Genomic DNA, 20,849 nt, shown 5'->3' with positions numbered 1-20,849 from the left:
GACCAATCAGCCACCGCCCCGCGTACTAACCACCCTCTCCCGGAACTCAGCTCTCTATAAATGTATGCTTCACCCTCGAATAAAGCGGAACTTCTCCGGTGAACTGTCAGCTCGGGTCCTGTCGTTCTTTCATTCATCACCCCACAAATTTCCTTGCACCTCTTGTTATCCCTCCCCCCCAGCTCCCTACCCTTCTCCCCCAGACAATCATTGATCTGCTTTCAGCCACTATAGATTAGTTTGCACTTTCTAGAATTTTACACAAATGAATCACACAGCAGGGACTCTTTGCTATCCAGCTTATTTCGCTCAGAGTAAAGACTTTGCAATTCACCCCACTGCTGTGTGCATCTGCTCATTTCTTGATGTTGCTGAGCAGTGTTCCATTGTTTAGCTGTACCACAGTTTATCTGTTCACCTGTGAATGGACATTTGGGTGGTTTCCACTTTTTTAGCTATTACAGCTAAAGCTGCTACAAACCTCCATGTGCAAGTCTCTGTGTGTGGATATATTCTTTTGTTTCTCCCAACCCAATTTTAAAAACCAGTGTTCTCCCCAAATGCCAGTCATGTCCAGCCTCTTTCTGGAAAACATGGAGTCAGGCATCACATCTGCTTTGGGGTCAAGCTCTTGCTAATCAAGTTTTTAAAGGGCTGTTTCTCTTTTCTGCACTCTATCATCACAGGATGCAAGCATCTTCTTTTCTCTCGCATTAAGCGCATGAGCCACCCACGCAGGTCAGTATGATTTTTAGGAAAGGGGTTAATGGTGGTCACCGTAGGGACCTGCACTCGTGGATTCTTCCCAAGGGGCTGGCTCCAGACGAGTTCGGAGGCCTGAGTCCACAGCCGCACCTGGCATCTCAGCTCCTCCACGAGGCAGATGGAGAAGGGGAAACTGAGGCTCTGAAAAGGCAGTATATCTGAGATTGTTGGGCCAGGCACCCTTGGCCAGGACTACTTTCCTTTCCCACTGGCCTGACCTTCCTTTATATTGAGAAGCAAGATGCTCAGAGTGATGTCACTTAAAAACACAGATTTACACGTCCAGCTCTTCTTCATTAGAAGGGGATGTCTGCGTTATTTACCAATTAACTTCTTGCTCCTCCTCAGCGGCAGTGCTTTAGCCCCAGGGTTCTATAATCATGTACGAAATATTTCCACTATGACAATGCTCATTAAAAAATAAATAGATCTCAGCACCCCCACAGATGTTTCCCTATTTGCTGAAGGAAAAAGAAATTAAACACAGTTATTGTGATTCACAATATTTGTGTAAAAGGCACCACACTAGAGCCTTCCTAAGTATTCCCAACAATAATATTTTGGGAACTTTAATTTTTTATCTCGGATGGCCCTGTGCCACTTGGATAGAGTGTCGCGCCCCTCCCCCCATGTTGTCACCTACAATAAGTCAGAAGAGCCTTGGAGGATGACCTGGTGCTTTCAGGAACTGCCTTTGCCCCCCGATGATGGAGGCTGGTTTCCTCTCTTCAGCAGGTGTCAGGTAGAGCACTGGTGGAGTCAACAGCTCCTGGTGACCTTTCCAGACCACCTCAGAACAGCGACAGTAAGGGCTCTCCAATGTGACTGTCAGAATCACCTGCAGGGCACGTTAAGCAGGTGGCTCTGTTCCCTCCCATCCCCCACCCAGAGTTGCTGACTCAGTGGGTCTATGCAGGGGCCTGAAAAACTGCGTTTCTATCCAGTTCCCGGGTGATGCTGATGCCGCAGGTCCTGGAACCTTGCTTTTAGAACCACTAGTCTAATGTTTCCCTTTCTTTCCAAAGCTCCCTAAAATGTTAGCTGACAGCTGGGGAGCTGATTAGCGGAGGCCTGAGAAGTGGCCCTCCCTCTTCTGGGGGTCTGTCCTTAAGTAGGGGGTTAAGTAGGGAGGGGTAAGAAATACCATTCTGGCTGGTTCCCAGGCCTTGGGTGAAGGGGGAGAGTCTCCAGGGGTCAAGAATCTGCCTGGTATTTGACAACTTCCTGGAAGGTACCCAGATGTGGTCACTCCCTAGGACGACTCTGCTTGGAGAGGTTTATCCTGGATTCTCTGTGGCTGTCTGAACTTGCAGGCCCAGTTGGGAGAAAGTCCTTTAAGATTTGGGTGTTTGAACCCAGTCCTTGGGACTGAGCCAGAGAGAGAAGGGAGCCTGAGGCCTGAGCCTTGGCCCCCAGCCATACAGGCTGCCTGAAAGGGCGTCCACAGGCAGTGAGGAAGGCCCTGTCAGTGCATGAAGCGTGGGAAACAAGTGTCGTGTCGTGGGAGTCCAGTGAGCCTGAGGCCTGGGTCTGGAGGTGGGGGCAAGCGGGCTTGTCAGGCGACTACCCCTCACGAGGAAGGAGCTGAGCAGTGTGGGGCAATGAGGGTGGAGATGGCTTCCGAGCACGGGAGGGCAGGCGTGACTCAGGCCCTGTCCTGGCACTGGGCCCTGTGTCTGGGCCTGGCTGACAACCGGCTCTTGGAAGAGTTGTGCAGCTCTCAGGGCACGTGCAGGGTTGACCTCAGGCCTCCAGGCCGGGTGCCACCACTGTGGCCCTCCTGTCTCCTTGGCCCTGGCCTGGGCCCCTGGCTGCTGAGTCTTACCGTGGCTGATCTCCGTACTTCTTCCTGGGCCCATTCAGACCTCACATGAGCATACTCGTGGGTTGTCTGGCATCAGACATGTTATCTTTGGGGTGGGCTACAGGTCAGACCTCCCCAGGGGCCTGCCCATGCTGCCGTTTCCTCGGCCAGCTTCCCCATTTCTGGAGCTCAAGCTTCCTTCTGGACCCGTCCCACTTGGAGGCTGGTCAGTGGGCTGAGACTCCCACTGAGGCACTCACTAGCCTGCTTTCAAGTTCTTTTAAGCCTTGCACTCAAGCTTCTACCCTCTGGCCTGGTGAGTTGGACAGTTCCGGGGCCACACCCTCCTCTTTGGGAAGGTGAATTAGCCTCTCTGGGACTAAGAACTTAGTCAGGACTATTGTGAGGATGATGTAAGAGAGTGCTCATAACATTCACATTAATGCTCCCATCTCTGCTTCTAGAACTGTGGTCCACTCTGACCCCCACGTCTAGCACCAGAACCTTGCCTTGCAGCTGGTGGTCTGGACCTTGGGCTGTATGCTGGAGGGAATTGAGTCCTGAGGCAGAGCCAGGTGAGGCCAAAAGGTGGGCCTGGATCTCTCTTTCAGGTCATGAAAGTTCAGATGACACGGGAATTTGAAAAAGGGTAGAAGGTGCTCCGAAAAGATGACTCTTGGAATGTGAAGAAATTCACGGTGAGGAATCTTGGACCAGAAGAACTGAGGAGGCCATTCTCCTGTCCTGAGATGGGACTAATCCTGCTGTGCCCCAGGCAGAGGGTCTTTCCTTTCAGAAGAAAGTAGAGGCTCCCTGGAGTCTTCCACAGCTAACCCGGCCCCTCGTGCCATAGCCACTGTTCACTGTTTTCAAACGGGGGAGAGCAGATAGCGAGAGGGCAGCTTTGCACAGACTTCGCAGGGACCAGTACCCACCCCTGACATGCACACTTTGGATCTTACACAACTGCATGAGGGAAGCAGGGCCTTTGTCTCCAATTTACAGAGAAAAGAAGGGTGTCAGCAGGGGACTTCCTAAGGGGACATGATGGATAAGACACCATCTTCCATCTGACCCCCGCTTCCAGGCTCTGAGGAGTGTCCACACCCGTGCAAATTCCACCGAAGGAGCAAAGGCTGGTGAGTGAGTCTCTCGTGGCTCAGTGCTCACTGAGGCCTGGCAGGAGAGAGGAGCATGGGGGCCCCGCTGCTGGGGCAGGGAGCGGGGCTCTGTGGGGCAGGGGCAGAGCTGGGGAAGGGAGGCTGGGCCCACCCTTGGCCCACTTGGCATCCTGTCCTAGTCTCAAGCTAAGGACTTTCCAAGACTTGAAGACAGTCCTTCCAAAATCTTACTGTGAAGATCTTGCTGCTTACAGCTTGCAGGACATCTCCCCAGCAGGCTGGTGGATTTTGGACGTGATCGCACCATTGTGCACACAATAAGCACAAAATAGCTGCCTGCCTTGTCTTCCACCCCCCTTCCCTTTACGAGAAGCCTCGTGACTTAAACAGAAACCCTTTTGCTTCTGCAAGGGCGCAGTTCTCCACCCTAGTTGCATAGTTTCCATATTAGCATAATGCCCCTCCTTGATAGTATCAGCCAGCCCTTGGTGCCCTATATAAGCTCTACCACCCCCACACCTGGTGCTGTCCTCCATTTTGAGGGCAGCCACGGGTTGCCGCCCACTTTGGCATAACCCGGCAGATTCCCGGCATCTCGGCTCACTTTCTTTCACAGGCATCTTCCAACCTTCCGAACCATCCTCCACAGGCCCTGGCTGAGGGACTGTCCTCTGCATATGGAGAGAGTAGGGTTGCCAGATAAAATACGTAAATACTGCTGTAAAGCTAGGAGACCACGCTAGTTGTCAGGCTCTTTTATCTGCCTGTAATCCTGCACCGACTGGGCTGATTGTCGAGCTAAGGCTGGGTCTGGAGCTCACAGACCCCTCAAGTCTGTTGTCCAGAGTGGGTCACAAACCCTTTATATGCCAGGCTGGGTCACTAGACCCCACACACGCCAGGCTGGGTCACCAGACCCCACACACGCAGGTCTATGAGCTAGGTAACTGGCCAAAATGTCCTTGGAAGCCACAGGTTGGAAAGCATGGCTGTGCCAGGCGGACACCCGAGGCTGATACCAGCCCCCCTGCTTCACCAAAACTTTCTCTCTCTCTCTGCAGAAGAACACAAGAATAGCAACAAAACTAAAAAGATACATTGGCATGCATGTGCACTAACTACACACACACACACACACACACACACACACACACACACGATTTGCTAAAACCACACCCAACGGGACCAAGGTGAGGGCCCTGACCAAACTATTCTATTTTCCCAACAACTGCATAGGACATATTTATAATAAAAATTGTTATTTCTCTGAAATTCAAACTTAACCAGGTGTCCCATATTTTATTTTCTAAATCCTGCGACCCTAGTCCAGGTGTAACCCACACTTGAAGCCAGGCCATGGTGGGAGCTTCTGAAGCTCTTTCTGCCCTAATTCAGGATTGTTCTCGAACCAGGTGGTGTTGGCTTAAACAGGCAGGGCCCAGGGGCAAAGGGTTGGGGGGAGGGCAGAGAAAGAAGCCGAGAGGCAAGCAGGGCCTGAATGAGACAGTTTTTTGTTCAGCACAGTAAGGAATTTATTCCTGGCCTGGGGCCACTGTCACAGGGTGCCTCCCATTCCATGCTGTTTTGGCCACCAGAGCCTTGCCCACAGGTCTGATCCCTCTTATTCAGGGAGGCTTAGTGCATATAAACTATTTCTTCATCAAGCTAAAGACACTTTTGCAAGTGGTGATACCAGCCATTTAGTCCATCCCTAAAGAACTGAGGGTCCTGGGAATTTAACTATGTCAATGCAGTCTTTTACATTACTCACTGAAGGAATTGAATTATCCATGCAAATAGCTGAGGAGTAGGTGGGAGGGACCTCAGGGGTTGTCTGGTGATATGTATTGAATTGTGTCGCCCAAGTTTTATGTATTAGAAGCTTGATCCCCACTGTAACTGTTAAAGGGGGTGGGAAATCCTATTATGGTAATTGAAAGATGGGGCCTTGAAGAGGTGATTAGATTGTAGGACCCTGCCCTAGTGAATGGATTAATAAAGGTGGTCATGGGTGTGGTTCTGAGGGCTTTAAAAAGAGAGTCTCTCTCTCTCTGCTCCACCATTCTGTCATGTGACACCCCTGCTTTACCGCCAAGGAGGATCCTCACCAGATGTGTTCCCTGGACTTTGGACTTCCCAGCCTCTGAAACTGTAAGCAATAAATTTTGTTTTCTTACAAAGGACCCAGGTCCAAGTATTTTGTTAAAAGCAACAGAAATGGACTAATTCATCTGGGTACTGAACTTGTGAAAAATCCTCAGATCACTGGTTCAGTCCCAAGGTTGACTGTGAGCAGCTTGAGAGCAGCATCTTAGGGCCCCTTGGTTTAGCAGAGCACCTAGTGCATAGCAGAGGCTCTAGACCTTTTTCTTGAAGATATAAACTTTAAAATCTTACGTGCATAGGGAAACCAAAACCCGAAGAGGTTAATGACCAAGATCATAAAGGTAGTTGCGAGCTATGTCAGGGCTGTCAGCCAAGCCCTTGCTGCTCCATCATTAGCCATAGTATGTCCTTCCTTCATGGAATATTTATTAAGCCTTCGTCACTAAGGACAAAGGGCTGGGGGCATAATAAACCCCCTTCCTACCATTGGAATCATTTACAATCATTTACCAGATAAAATTACTTCTGGTACTTACTAAGTGATTTAAATGGACCTGGCTTCAGGAATTAACACGGACATAGATAAAAATATATGAAAATCTGCTCCTCCTATAGTCTTTCCCATCTCAGTAAACGACCCCTTTTTTCCAGTAGTAAGGTAGCCTAAGGGCTATTGATATTCCTAAACTCCTTTCTTTCTCCCACATTATACCTGTCAACAGATCCTGTTGGTTCTACCATTAGACATAACCAGAACCTGACCACTTCTCATCACCGGTTGTGCTACTGCCCCTCACGGATGGGTGTACTAGCCTACCCGGTCCCCCTGCTTCCTCCTATGGCCTCGAGACTTTTCTCAACAGAGCAGTCAGAGCAGCCCAGAAAAGATAGGTGGACCATGCCGCTTAGCCTCTCAGGCCTGCCATCAACCCCGTCTCCTGCCTACCAGGAGACTGCTCCCCTACTCCAGCCATACCAGTCCCTTGCTGTTCTTGGGCACACTGTGCATTTTATTTCTGCCTGGGAGGATCTTCCCCTACAGTCCATGTGACTCCCTCCTTCACCTTCTTCAGATCTTTGCTCAAAATATCTCCTGCCCTAGCAAGGTCCTCCCTGACTGCCTCTTTTAGAGTTGCATCCCCTCATCCTGCTCATAGCACCCCGTCTCGCTTCCCCTTTGCTCTGTAATACTTATCGCCATCTGACATATTTTGTCCTCCTCCCCTGCCCACTGCCCAGCCCCCCCTCCCCCACTGAATGTAAGCTCTAAGAAGGCAGTGATTTTTGCTGTATCCTCCTCCTGACACATAATTTTGATATGGTTTAGGACTGAGACTGGAGGTCAAGATTTAGATTTTGCTTCAGCCCATATTCCAGTGTTTCCCCAAATTTAAAAACAAGTGGCCTATGTATTAACACAAAAATCTCAGCTTCAAAGGTCTCCAGGTGAGAATCATGGCCTCATTTATTAATCTGTGTCAGCTAAGATTTTGGTGTTATTTTTAGTAGTCTATATTACAAAAATAGGTGATTATTTCCAAGTGTTAAATGTTAATATTGACTACGCCTTTCAAACTATACTTTCCCTCCTCTGACTCCTCCATTTCCTCAGGAAGATTCTGATATGCCTCTCTAGAGGTCATTTAGCCCATTCTGCATTGAAAATCCATCTAAAATAATGGGTGCTTCTCTAACTCTGCAGGCAGTGTGGTCTTTCTGGTTATGACAGAGCTGAGATGTTAAATTTGGAGAACAATGTTGTCTGCTCCAGACAAAAGAATTCTTCCTTGATGAGTGAAATTTATGTATCTGAGACTGAACTCCATCTCAAAAAACGGATCAATAAAAAGCACAAAAGTTTTGTTAGTATAAAACAAAAAAATTTGAAATATAAGGCAGATAACTAAATGAATCTTAATAGGACTTCATTTTAATTAAACAAATCACATCTTTGTGCTGTTAATATAAAATATAGACATAAGCTCAAAATATGGTAGGAAATGGTATCCCAAATTAAGAAGTCAAATGGCAAAACGATAAGCCAAAGAATGAACTTTTCCGCCACAAAAGACCAAATGTCAGGTGAGGATGTATAGGAGGAATTAAGACCAAAGGTCTCTGAACATTGGTCAGCTTATTTTGAAGCATGTCATGTCTACCCCATAAGACAAGTTAGTCTCTGAAGGGTTCACAGAGGAGTTCAGCATTTGCTGTTGACTTGCAATAGTAGAAAAATTTATACCAGCAGTGCCAAGCTGTATCTTGTTTCTTTTTCTTGTGTAATAAAGGGACTCTGCCTGGCCTCAGGTGTTTCTTGTTTTGGAATCATGCAATTTGGAAAAGGAAACTCAACTCAAGTATGGTCCCCTCTCCCTTAAAGAACTAGCTTGTTTACATCATAGAACTAAGTCTGATGTTTCTTAGTTCTATTCTATACCTGGGCTAGTACTAGAGGGATTCTGGTGTTTCAGTAAAAATATGATATTAAGAGATTCAAAACCTTATCCCTTCCTCTTTATTATCCTTAAATTCCTTGGGAGTCACAAGGGCTGTGTTTCATGGAAGGTTTATTTCAGGATGCTAAAAGGCTGCTAAGGCACTAATGGGGAAGGATCCAGGCTTCTCCTATTGGGGAACAAGTTGCCCACTAACCGATCTGTGGTATTGTAACTTTATATCCTCTAGATAACTCATCAAAACAGTACATCATGGTCAAATTTTAACATCCAGAAGGATGATGCACTGAAGGTCAAGCTAAGTGTAGGTTATCTTGCAGGATGTCACCAGAAGCTCTGACGTTGACTTTTTTTGAGAACAGTTGAAAGCGGGATTCTTCAAAAATTCAAACACAGGCTAGAAAACTCAGCTCTAAGCTGTTAACCCAGACAGGAGGGGAATATATCCCTCCACACCAACTGTGCATGGCTCTGGGGAATGATGGGAGCCTGCATGGTGCCTGAACACTGTAGTTCCTCAGAACAACTCTGATGAATGAATGAACAAACACATAAGGACACCATCCATCAAAAGTCAGCCTAGTTAAGTGCAAGAATACTGAGCCCTTTCCAGATTACTTCATTCTTCCTTGTTATTACAGACTGCTCACTTCCAGTAATTTTAAATATGAAGAAATTCCTAAATCAGTAAGAAAGGTCTCACAAAGAATAGACAGGCCTTTTAAAATTTATTTGAGTTATTTCCAAGCGACAGTTACAAAAGTTTTTAATTTTTATAATACTCTTGATAAGAAAATAAAATTTAAATAAAAATACATTATCAACAATACAACATGGGTACACAAATTCACTACATTAAGTTTTGATAACTTACATTTTCAAACTAGACACTGTAAAAACCAATATTTACTAGCAACATATTTATTTCCAAGTTAATAAAAATGGAAGCAGATAATATCAATCAAAATTGGTAACTTAACTCTAGAATGAGTCTTGTATTTTTCACATACTGTAAGGACAACTAAAAGGCTATGCAGAATTCTGTCTTTACAGGATGTACCGTTAGCGCAAATTAAAGGTGCTTTCACTTAAAAAAAATTCATTTTTCAAAACCTGACATGAATGAGACTTTCTGATAAATGAATGAAAATGAACTTCAGAAACAGAAACAAAAGCCACATCATTTGTCACTTTTTATAAAAAAATGTCTAGTTTTGACACTTAACCATTACCCGTGACATTAACATATTTCTTTGGCAAATAAAATAGTTCAATTTGATAAATTATATTCCTGGGAGTAAAACCTTTGATATTGCCTATCTTAATAAATGAATATTAAAAAACAAAGCTAAACAAAAACAAAACAACAATAAAACAAGCAACAGATCATGGCAACTTGAACTGATGGAAATGTCTAAACTAAGAACCAGAACTGGCATTCATTGCAAGAGTTTCCCCATATCCTTTTCTTTCCTTCTTGGGGTTTTCAGGTTTTTAGGATAAAGTGAGCTGCCAGGTTTTTAGGATAAAGTGAGCTGCCATATATTTATATATTTTTTAAATGTGGAAAAGGCAGAGAAAGCACATCAGGTAGTAAAAATCAAAGTATTTATGAGTAATGGCAGAGGAATGAGGCCCCTGGAAGCAAATTCATTGGTTATTTTAGGGTCCTACTGACATGGTCTCTTATTTCAAAAGACTTCAAAGAAAATTAATTTAATGTCACATTACTTCTTTTCAGGCTGTGCCAAGCTGGTTAATTCCAGTCAAACAGGCTGCTTAAAAGTGTCATGTGAAAAAAATACCTAGATGACTGAACTCTTCCCCTTCGTACACAGAGTTATGTATGCACACAGCCTTGGTCCCTTTGATAATGCCATGATCTTTAAAAACAATCATAATTGGGGATTTGACATTAGCGATGTTAGAAAAATACTTCTTTTGCCTTAAAAAAAAAAATAGCAGAGGACTAAAAAGCCGCTAAAGAATAATCAGTGGTATCTGGTAATGTTCACACATCCTTTGCGTGTAGACATTTCAGAGATTCTTAAGAGGAATTTTAATTGAAAGAAAATTCAAGAATGAGAAATTTATTAAATTTCTAAATTATTTCACATTTATAAGTCAGTGTAGATTATGGAATATAAAAGCTCATAAAATTTAAAGGACTCTTTCAAACTTGTCTCTATCAGCACCATACTCTAATCAAAGGATCTAACCAGCCAGCCCCTCAAACTTGTCTTTAAAAAGGGCCAAGATTACTACCTACCATAATGCAGACTAGTACTGATTCTTAAATATAACCAATTCATTTTTACAAGTCATTTAGAGAAATACATTGCTTGGTTATAATCATTTATGGAAAAACTTTGATTGTGTGCTAAGAGTCTTTAAAAATAATTACCTAATATAATTTAAAAACAATTACCCACCAATAACATAACTGGCAAAGTGTATCTTGAAATATAGCTTATGCTCAGGAAAACAAAAAAAGCATACTAGATAGACTTACATTAATAAGTCACAGTTTTAAACAGAAACATATGTAAATACTCCAAGGTTCAAAGTACCACATTTAGAAAATGTTTTGAATTAAAAAAGACAAAATAAGAGTACCGTAGTTTTTAATACTGATGAAGCAAAGTGTATTCCTCTTTTCTTCAAGGTGGCAACTTGCTTCGGCTGCTTATATACAGTTATGGTTTTTAGGACAAAAGTAAATTATTAGGGAAAAATAGCAAACAGTTGCTTGCCCAAATTCCATTTGGCTAGCAGGCAATAAGGAAACAGCAATGAAGTATAAACATTTTCAGGAAAGCATTATTTCTAGACTTAAAACACTGATCATTTAACTGATCATAAAGATTAGATACCATGGAGTATCTAAAGTATAATCTGGGGCAGTCCAGATTATTAAAGTGCGCTGAGTGACTGTTCTCAAGTTAGGTCACAACCTAACATTATGAGGAGGGCGTCCTTATGGTGGCCCTTATTATTACATGAAATAGCAGGTGAAGTCAAGTGGTTTTCCCACCACCTTTTTTGACTGTTTACTTTCTATTCTTTTTCAGAAAAGATGTCCTTAGAAGTCATATTAGTCTGAACACTCAACTCAAGGAAATGAGTACCTGATATTTAAAACAATGAAAAAAATTTTAGTGGTCTCATTTTATTTTATCTGCCATCACTCATCCCAAATGTAAACAAGATGCACACAAAGGCACATATTCCCTGATTCCTCCTATCTGAGTTCTGTTTACATCTTTAAATTGGCAAAAGGATCTACCAACTTTCAAGGATGTATTGGCAGTTTTCTAAGGTTTCTGTTGCTGTCACTAATGTAACCTGTAATGACAATGAAAAACTTTTTTTTCCTTCTCTTTTTTAAAGCAGGAGGGTCTAGATGAACTAAATTGAGAGCTCTGAATTGTCATGGATTGGGACTTCCTAGTAAAATACAATGTCGGCAGTATAGAGCAGGCACTAATGGTAGTGAAAACAAGTCCACAGAACAGAGTGTTATAATCTTGCTAAGGAGGAGTTCTCCCTTTGTTACAAAGCTTCTTTAGGAATCTTCTTTAGGAAGATTCTGTTAGAAAGAATTTGCAAAACATGGATTTGGATATATAAGATATATAGGAAATCTTGGGTTTCAAATTCTATAGTAATACATTAAGAACAGGATTCCCAAACAGTTAATTTCAATTATTAAATATTAAATACAATGTGAATGCAGGTGACACTAAAACCAATGTTCCTTCTTAAATACTATGAACAAAATATATGATGAATTGAAAAACTCCAAGAAAAATATTCTCCAGTTCTTCTGAATCAATTGGTCAAACTCTAAGATGTCTTCCCAACAATTGGATTTTCCCTAGAAAACAATAAGGGAAAATCATTTTTCAAAAGTTAAAAAATGTAGAATTTTATTTTATTTATTTATTTATTTATTTTTAAAATTTTTTCCTTTTTTTTGTCTTTTTTCGTGTCTGGCAACGGATTGCAACCCTCAGTGTCGCGCCCGTACCGGACCGGACCGGCAACGGGATCGCAACCCTCGGTGTTGTGCCCGCACCTCACTCAGCCAGTGAGCGGGAACCGGTCTGTATGTGGGATCCGAACCCTTGGCGGGAGCGCCGCCGCGCTCCCAAGCGGCGCACTGTAGCAGTGCGCCACTGGGCCAGCCCAAAAAATGTAGAATTTTAAAAAGTGACAAATATAGAATCCATTAAGTATTTATAATTTTCCCTTGATAAAATTTTATACCAAGTCTTGTTTCATTAATTCAACAAATATTTACTGATTACCTATTAAGTTTCAGGCATTATTCTTGAAGCTAAGGATACAGTAGTGAATAAAACAGGCAAAATGCTTGCCCATCATGAATCTTACATTCTTGTATAGAGAAGATAAAATAAGTAAAATATTTAGTACGAGATGTTGGTATTTTTTAATAGAGAAAAATAAAGCTGGGAAAGGGTATAGTGTGTATGAGCATGGGGAGAGGGTGAAGTACTATTTAAGAAGGATAGTCAAGCACTGGCTAGGACCACATATGAAAACTTCCCAGGGCCCCTACAAAACTGGATTACTACTGATGGACGAGAACCAGTTATACTAACGTACAAAAGACAGGATTAGGATGCTTGCAATAATCTTTCTAATGTACTGAACCTTCTATCCAGAAAGAACATATTTATACCCGCTAAACTTATTTTTATTGTTCATTAATAAAAAATATAATTATCAATACACACAAATTTCAAAGAATATTAAAGATAGTGGGGCCAAGATTCAGAGACCCCTCATTAGATGTGTGACCTTGGGCAAGGCATTTAACTTCCCTGAGTCTCAGTTTCTCTAGCTGTAAAATAGGGATAAAATCATGCTGGGCTGATGTGAGGATCAATGAGTATACACTGTGGCAAACACTGTTATTTGCTGGCCCAAGAACCATCTCCTCCCTATCCACTTCTTTGCAAACATGACCCTGATTCTGTTCTAGTACTGGGCAAACCTGTTTCAGGACAGACTGAGGGTAACTCTAGACAAGGTTCCTTTCTCTTAAAAAGGAAGAAACAGCCTTTTCTGCCTCTGATACTATCATATAAAACAGCCTTTTCTGCCTCTGATACTATCATATAAAAATGTTGGGCTCTGAGCTAGTGCAGCTTATCTGTGACCATGAGGGGACAAGCCTGAGGAAGACAGAAATCATCTTGTTGAGGTGGCTGAGGGCCAGATGGTCCTTGATAACAGTGTTTAGCTGCTGACTTAACCAACATTAGATGTTAGGACTTAATTTGTGAGCCTGAAAAACTTATTAAGTCACCTCAATCAGAATTTTCTGTTACTTGCTGCTAAAAGCAATCTAAATGATATGACGTAAAGTACTAGGCATAAGACCCTGTCGTGGAGTAAGCTCCCAATAAATGTTAGCTGCTGCTGTTGCTATCCACTGTATTATCCAACGATATCTGAGATGGTCCAAAAATCGACTATAAAATACTTCTAACACTGTCACAGCTAATTTTTTTAAAGTACTTACTGTGTATAAAGCACTGTGACAGATATAGAGGAGGAGAAGGAGAAGTAAAAAACAAAACAAAACAAAAAGCTATTTAAGGAATGAATTACAATTTAACATAAAATTAACAGTGGTGATAATGTACAGCACCAACACAATGAAATGACAGCTGAACTGAAAAAGACAAAGAGCACTTTGAATGGACAGGGAAACTTGCACAAGAGAAAGGCTCTGAGCTGGGTCTTGACAAATAAGGGTAAGCAGGAGGCCTGCAGGTCAGGTGTGAGGACAGAGCAACAGAGGCAATCCTAAACTCTGTTTAAAAATACGTTTACAGTAGTTTAAAAAAATACTTACTTGCTCCCATATTTTGCACTACTTGATCTTTTCTTCCTATACTTTTCGTGAGGCTCATCCAACTTCTCTATGATGCTTTTTATTTGCTGAATTGTCTTAAATGTTGTTACAGAATCCTCGATGACAAAGTTAGAATAATCATCAGGCTCTTTCTGTGGTCCTTGATAGACTGCTATAGTTCCACATGCCTCTACAAGGAGCAGTAAAATCTCTGATCAGACAACTAAATTCCAAAAATGCAATTTGTAGTGTAAAGAAGAATTCTGCAAGTGTCTCAAGCTGGGGAGATTTTCCTTTGCAGTGCACAGATAACTAAAACATATAAACTTTATTAATATTAGGATCATTACATTTATGCAATAACAGTATTTTTTACTTCATGAATATCCATCAAAAATGCCCCTTTCGGGGTTTGTCAACTTTCATATAAGTAACATTTTGGTAAATCTATAAGTATTTTCAACTTTTTTTATAATTTTGAATTATAGAATTCACTTAAGGAATTGGTAATGAAAGATCATGCTTATATAAAAATAGAGTAATTGAATATTTACCTTCCATCTTTTGCAGCTTAAGCAAACTGAGGGTAAAAAGGGAATAAATCCTTTCTATTTCTCTGTCTTCATCAATGTCTATTTGGATGTCTGCAGGGACGCCTCTATGGCAAAAATGAAATTAAAAAACACTGGAAAAAATTTCCTTTGTTAACATGTCAAAGACTTTTGATGGTTTCAGACAAAACAGAACCATAAAACTTTGCAGAAAGAACTTCAGAAATTTAGTTTCATTTCATAGTTAAATAAAATGGGGCCAAGAGAGATTTGGTCATTATATGACTCTAATTGTAAAGAGGGGGGATTTTAAAGTAAAATCATTTTCATAACCTATGCTTCATCACAAAAGCAATACATTATTACCTAAGTCTACAGGGCTACAATGGTTGTTCCACACAATTAGAAAGAGAATGCTAAGCGCCTTCTTCCTTGATATCTTGGCTCGCCCTCCTGCTTCTCTTTAAACATTGCCTTTTTTTTTTAAACTTGTGCAACCACTATATTAATTTCATCACTGCAAAATGAAACCCTGTATCCATTAGCACTCCATATTTCTCCCTCCCTCCAGCCCCTGGCAACCACTAATCTACTTTCTGTCTCTATGAATTTACCTATTCTGGACACTTTATATAAATGTTATCATACAGTATGTGGCCTTTATGTCTGGCCTCTTTCACTTAGCATAATGTTTTCAAGGTTCATTCATGTTACAGCATGTACCAGTATTTCATTCCTTTTTATGGCCAAATAATATTCCATTGTATGCATAGACCACATATTGAAACATTGCTTTTTTAACCAGAAAGAAACTTACGCAGTACATGGCTTGCAGCCGAGAGTGTTTTCACTGGTCTCCTGACAGCAGAGCCAGCTTCCGTTTAGGTATGCAGAAGGATGATAAAAACTGAGCCTGTTTTGATTGCATCGGCTCACCCTGCAGAGTACGTCTATCCATTCATTAGCTTCTACACAATTATTTGCCTGGACATAGAGTGGTTTCTCTGTGTGTATTACTTGGAACATCTTCATAGGCAATTAAGATAAAAAGTTAGTGACAGAGTCTAAAAACCAGCATACAGTACAAAACAGAAAAAAGTACGTAAGAAAAATCTAATTTGCTTGGCCAGATAACTGCTGCTAAGGTATCTCATAATTTGTTACTTTTCAAGCAAGTTAGTCCCAAGGACAATCTGAATCATGGTTCTAAGCAGTACACAGGATATAATTTTTAGAAGCCATACATGTCCAGAGGAATGGACTAGCAAATAAATAACAATACAGGGAAGAAATTTCAGATGGAGGAAAAAGTATGTGCAAAGGCAAAGCAGTGGGAAACACTGAGGAACAAGAAAACAAGGAAATCATCTTTGTTGACTTGAGCATATGGTATGTACCGAGTGATAGCAGAAGACAAAGATAGATAGGTTTGGACTATGTTACTTAGAGACTTGAATATCACAAAGAGAAGTTTTATAAGAGGGAAGTACTGAGAAAAGTATCTTTAACTTAATTAGGCAGACTATATGAGGCATTAATAATAGTAGACAATTTTAAGACAGAAGTTCAGCTAGCAATTTATAAACTATTAACGATTAGTGGTAAACACTAAAATAATCTCTTGAAAATTTCAACTAAGGAATATATGCAGTTTAAAATTTTTAAATATTTATTTACATAACTTACATTTTTCTTGTTGAAAGAACCCTCTTCCAGTTTTTCCACAGCAAGAATGTTTTTTACTGGAATTGTGTAAATTGCATCTTTGCCTAAATAAGACATAGGACAAAATTAAAGTAATTTCATCAGAATTACAAAAATGAGAGGTTAATATAAGGTTTAAGCTCGCCCTCTTGATGGAAACAGTATAAATAATCTATAACAAATTTTCAGATGGTATGTATATAAATATTTTTTGTTTTAAGGCACAGATGAATTTTGATTTGTTTTCTATAAAGTGACTTCCTCTTTACTTTTTTCAATATAAAATTTAAAGATTTTCAAGGAAAAATGTAAACCTAAATTTGATCTCTATGTAGAAAATAAGATGTCACAAAATTTTTAAACATTATATGGGGACTGAAAAAAATAATATGCTTAGCAATAGAGGCCTACTCAAAACTTGCCAAGACATGCATTTTCTTTCGTGGAGTTATTAACATAAGTAGCGAATGTGACAACCTAAGTCGAGTTTTCTATTTTTCCAACATAATATTTAATTGAAGGATTAGCCCTTAAAACAAGGTTTTTAAACTGAAAAACTGTCCGTTACTATTACATATTGGCTGGTCAGCTAACTAAAGCTACAGAATTTACTCTAAGAGATGCAGGGAACAGAGGTAAAAATCCTATTTGGTAGAGTGAATACTTAACCTAATTTAAGAGTTTGGAAATCTGGTTAAGGAAATTTGAGTTTGCTAAAGGAGTTCCATAATAATATGCCATGAGAATATGATGCATTTCAACTTACAGTTAACCTAAGAATAGACTATATATTGTATAGTCATAGAAACTGCAAGTAAATATAATTCTGACTTCTTCTGGTCATTTTGTAATGTTTGTTGTTCTTAGAAAAATCAAAGCTTTGCTTTTATTCACCCCCCAACCCAAGCTTTGCTTTAATGACAAGTGGGTTAAAATGCCAGAAGTTAAGAACCTGACATTTCCCAACAGATTAATGTATGGCTTTTTTGGCAAAGAAAACTATTTGGTTAATAAAGGGTTTTTTGGTTTTGAACAGAGAAGTTAACGTGAAATATCTGCTAAGCCTGATTCCTGGTATAAAATCTAAAATTTATGTAATTCAAGCAGATGTGATATATAATTTTTTTCTTTAAGAGATAGTCACTTAATTTAACTATCATATATTGAATGTCTGCTATATACTAGGCACCGTTCTAACCATTTATGATATAGCAGTAAACAAACATATACAGCCCCTAGTGGAGTTTGCATTGAAGTCTGAAAGACTGGCAAAAGACAAATAAATACTAAATAGAGATGAACGCTACAATGAAAATAAACCTGGGTGATGTGATCGAAAGTAGTTGGAAAGTTACTTTAAATTGGTTAGGGAAAACTTCTCTGAGGAAATGACATTTACATTCAACAAATATAAATCATAAAAGGATGGGAAAACAAAAAAAGACTATCAGCAGTTAAGATCACATTTATGGGGGTGGAGGGTAGGGCTGGGAAGAGGTAATGAAAGAAGTCACAGCCCAAGCCATATGTAGGAGAAGACATCTGCAAAAGTAGGAGTGGTTAGGGGAGAGCTTCAAGTCAGAGTCAGCGGACATAAATAGCTGGAGGTTGAGGAGGAGCGGACTCAGATATACGCCAGGACAATTAACCAGTGATCTGCATCCAGAACAGCTTGGCCACTCCTCCCCTTTCCCTGGTTTGTGCTAAGCAGTAGTCAACTTAGGAGGCCTTATGTCCACAGGCTAAAGCAGCAAAAATGCATACTGGGCTGCAGAGCAGTGCAATGTCATGGGTAGCTGCTGACTCTCAGAAGGAAAGGAGAGAGCACTTACACAAGAAGACAAGCACCAGCAACCCTGCCCCTCAGCAGCTTGTCTTGTCCCTTCCTCACAACACAATAACTGGCAATAAACTACTGAACACTCAAGTAGATGAATGGATAAAACACAAAGATGAGCAAATAAAAAAAAAAAATCACCAAACAGTGAGGAAAATCAGCACTCTGAAGGAGAGACACACATGAAACAAACAGGATAACGTTTGAGGAAATCAGGAGCATAACAAATTGGGAGACAGAGGGGACATATGTCTTTGGGCACTGATCTACATGGGGCACCACAGAGATTCCAGTCAGAGAATTAAAAAATTTTGCAGGGAGTCTATCTTTATCCTTTTTGTCTTTTTTACTGACCGGTAACGGGATCGCAACCCTTGGTGTCGCGCCCACACCGGGGACTGGCAACGGGATCGCAACCCTTGGTGTTGCGCCTGGACCGCGCTCAACCAGTGAGCGGGAACCGGTCTCCACGTGGGATCCAAACACTCGGTGGGAGCGCTGCTGCGCTCCCGGGTGGCGCACTTGAGCGCCACCGGGCCGGCCCAGGGAGTCTATCTTTAGATTTGTTGAATACACAAAGCATGCACATACTCCAAAATTGCTAGATTTTATTCATTTCTGGACAAATTATAACACAGCATATGTAGAGAAAGCACATTGTTCCTATGCACATACACTGTCATGATATCATTAGAGTTAATTTCACAGTTAATAGTGTTAACTGGAATGAATTGCACTGTGAATTAGTAAAATGTAATGTTTTACTAAGGAGTCTAGAAAAATACAGTACAAAAGGACAAAGAAACAGAAAGAAATAGAGAAAAGTTAAAAACCATGGTGAATGGATTTATAAGTTTCAATATGTGGCTAATAAGAATCCAAGAAACAGAATAGAGTCTTCAGAAGAAATTTACAGATGAAAATGTCCCCAAGATAAAGGTAGAAATCTTCAGATTGAAAGGATCCACCAAGTGCTGAACAAGACGGAAGAAAAAAGACAAAAACCTAAACATTGGACAGTAGAATATTAGAACATGAAGCCTGAAGAGAGTCCTAAGAGTTTCTAGAGAGAAGAATCAAAAGACTGAAAATCAGATTGACATCAAAATAAGCAACAACGATATCTTAACAATATCTAGTAAACAACAGAGTAGTATCTCCAATGTTTTGAGGGAAAATGATTTCAAACCCCATCTAACTATCATTTAAGACTAAGGTGGGTAAAATAAAGACATTTTATATTCAAGGACTCAGAAAATTTATCGGCCATAAGGCCTATCTGAAAGAATTCCTAGAGGTAGTACTCCTGTAAAATAATAATGAAGAATCCTGGAAAAAGGCAGAAGTGTTATATAAGAAACAGTGCTAGAAAAAGAAATAAGGAAAATTAGTAGACAAGGATAGATAACATAATGTAAAAAGGTAAAAGAAACAAGAGAACCAAGTATTAAAATTCCAGATGACTTCATTAGGGAGATGATAGGAAAAGAATTATTGAAAACATGCTAATGTTCTTTCTCAGCTTGAATGGAGACTTGGATTAACTAGACATTAAGAAAAACATGTAAGTTTAAATTTGTTAATTCAAAAGCACAAATAGGGTGTCCAAATTCCCTCACTAGAGAGAGAGAGAGAACGAGGGAGAGAGTGTGCGCATGCACAAGTGCACATGCTTGATTATTTCAAAAAAAAGAAAAGGAAAAATAAACGCAATAAACGGAAAAGCCTAGTAAATAGAAAACACAAAACAAAGCAGTAAACAAAGTAATTACAATAAATGTGAGTGCATTAAATTTCCCTGTTAAATGACTGAAACAAAGTTTCAGTTAAAATTGTCATTACCTCCTCAAAAAGTTAAACAGAATTGCCACGTAACTCACCAAATCCACTCCTAAGTATAAACCCAAGAGGACTGAAGATATATGTCCACAAAACCGTAAATGAATGTTCATAACAGCATTATTCTTAATAGCCAAAAAGTAGAAGCAACCTAAACGTCCATCAACATTTGGATGGTCCATATATACCAACATTTGGTATATACGGATATATATACCAACAAAATGTGGTATATATATCCATATAATAGAATATTATTCAGCCATAATGATTCATGCTACAATGTGAATGAACCCCCAAAACATTATGCTGAGTGAAAGAAGGCAGTCATAAAAGTGATACTTGTATACTGTATGATTCCATTTGTGTGAAATGTCCAGAAAAGGCAAATCCATAGTTAAAAAATAGATTAGTGGCTTCCAGGGGCTGGGAGAAGGGAAGAATGGGGAGTGACTGTTATGGGTACAGGGTTTCTTTTTGGGGTGATGAAAATGTTCTGGAATTACTGGTGATTACACCATTGTGTGAATATACTGAAAAATAATAAACATAGGGCCGGCCCGGTGGCGCACTGGATAAGTGCGCCGCTTGGGAAGCGCGGCGGCGCTCCCGTCCGAGGGTTCGGATCCCACGTATAGACCGGTTCCCGCTCACTGGTTGAGCGAGGCGCGGGAGCAACGCCGAGGCTTGCAATCCCGTTGCCGGTCCCCGGTCCGGTACGGGGGCAACACTGAGGGTTGCGATCCGTTGCCGGACACGGAAAAAAGACAAAAGACAAA

General features: G+C 40.9%; 1 protein-coding gene across 1 annotated transcript in view; it reads right to left on the bottom strand.

The window, feature by feature from the left end:
• Positions 1-9,974: 9,974 nt before the first annotated feature.
• Positions 9,975-20,849, bottom strand: part of RASA2 (RAS p21 protein activator 2) — a 90,726-nt gene continuing 79,851 nt past the window's right edge. The window contains exons 19-23 of the mRNA XM_008586689.1: positions 16,377-16,459; positions 15,508-15,716; positions 14,694-14,797; positions 14,140-14,329; positions 9,975-12,129 (exon numbers count right to left, since the gene is read on the bottom strand). Of these exons, the coding sequence (XP_008584911.1) occupies positions 12,099-12,129; positions 14,140-14,329; positions 14,694-14,797; positions 15,508-15,716; positions 16,377-16,459 (617 nt within the window). The 3' untranslated portion in view covers positions 9,975-12,098. The remainder of the gene's footprint in view (positions 12,130-14,139; positions 14,330-14,693; positions 14,798-15,507; positions 15,717-16,376; positions 16,460-20,849) is intronic.

The sequence above is a fragment of the Galeopterus variegatus genome, unplaced genomic scaffold (assembly GCF_000696425.1).
Source record: "Galeopterus variegatus unplaced genomic scaffold, G_variegatus-3.0.2 Scaffold111, whole genome shotgun sequence".
NCBI lineage: Eukaryota > Metazoa > Chordata > Mammalia > Dermoptera > Cynocephalidae > Galeopterus > Galeopterus variegatus.
Note: the sequence above shows the minus strand (reverse complement) of the source record. Positions and strands in the feature narration are given on the sequence as shown.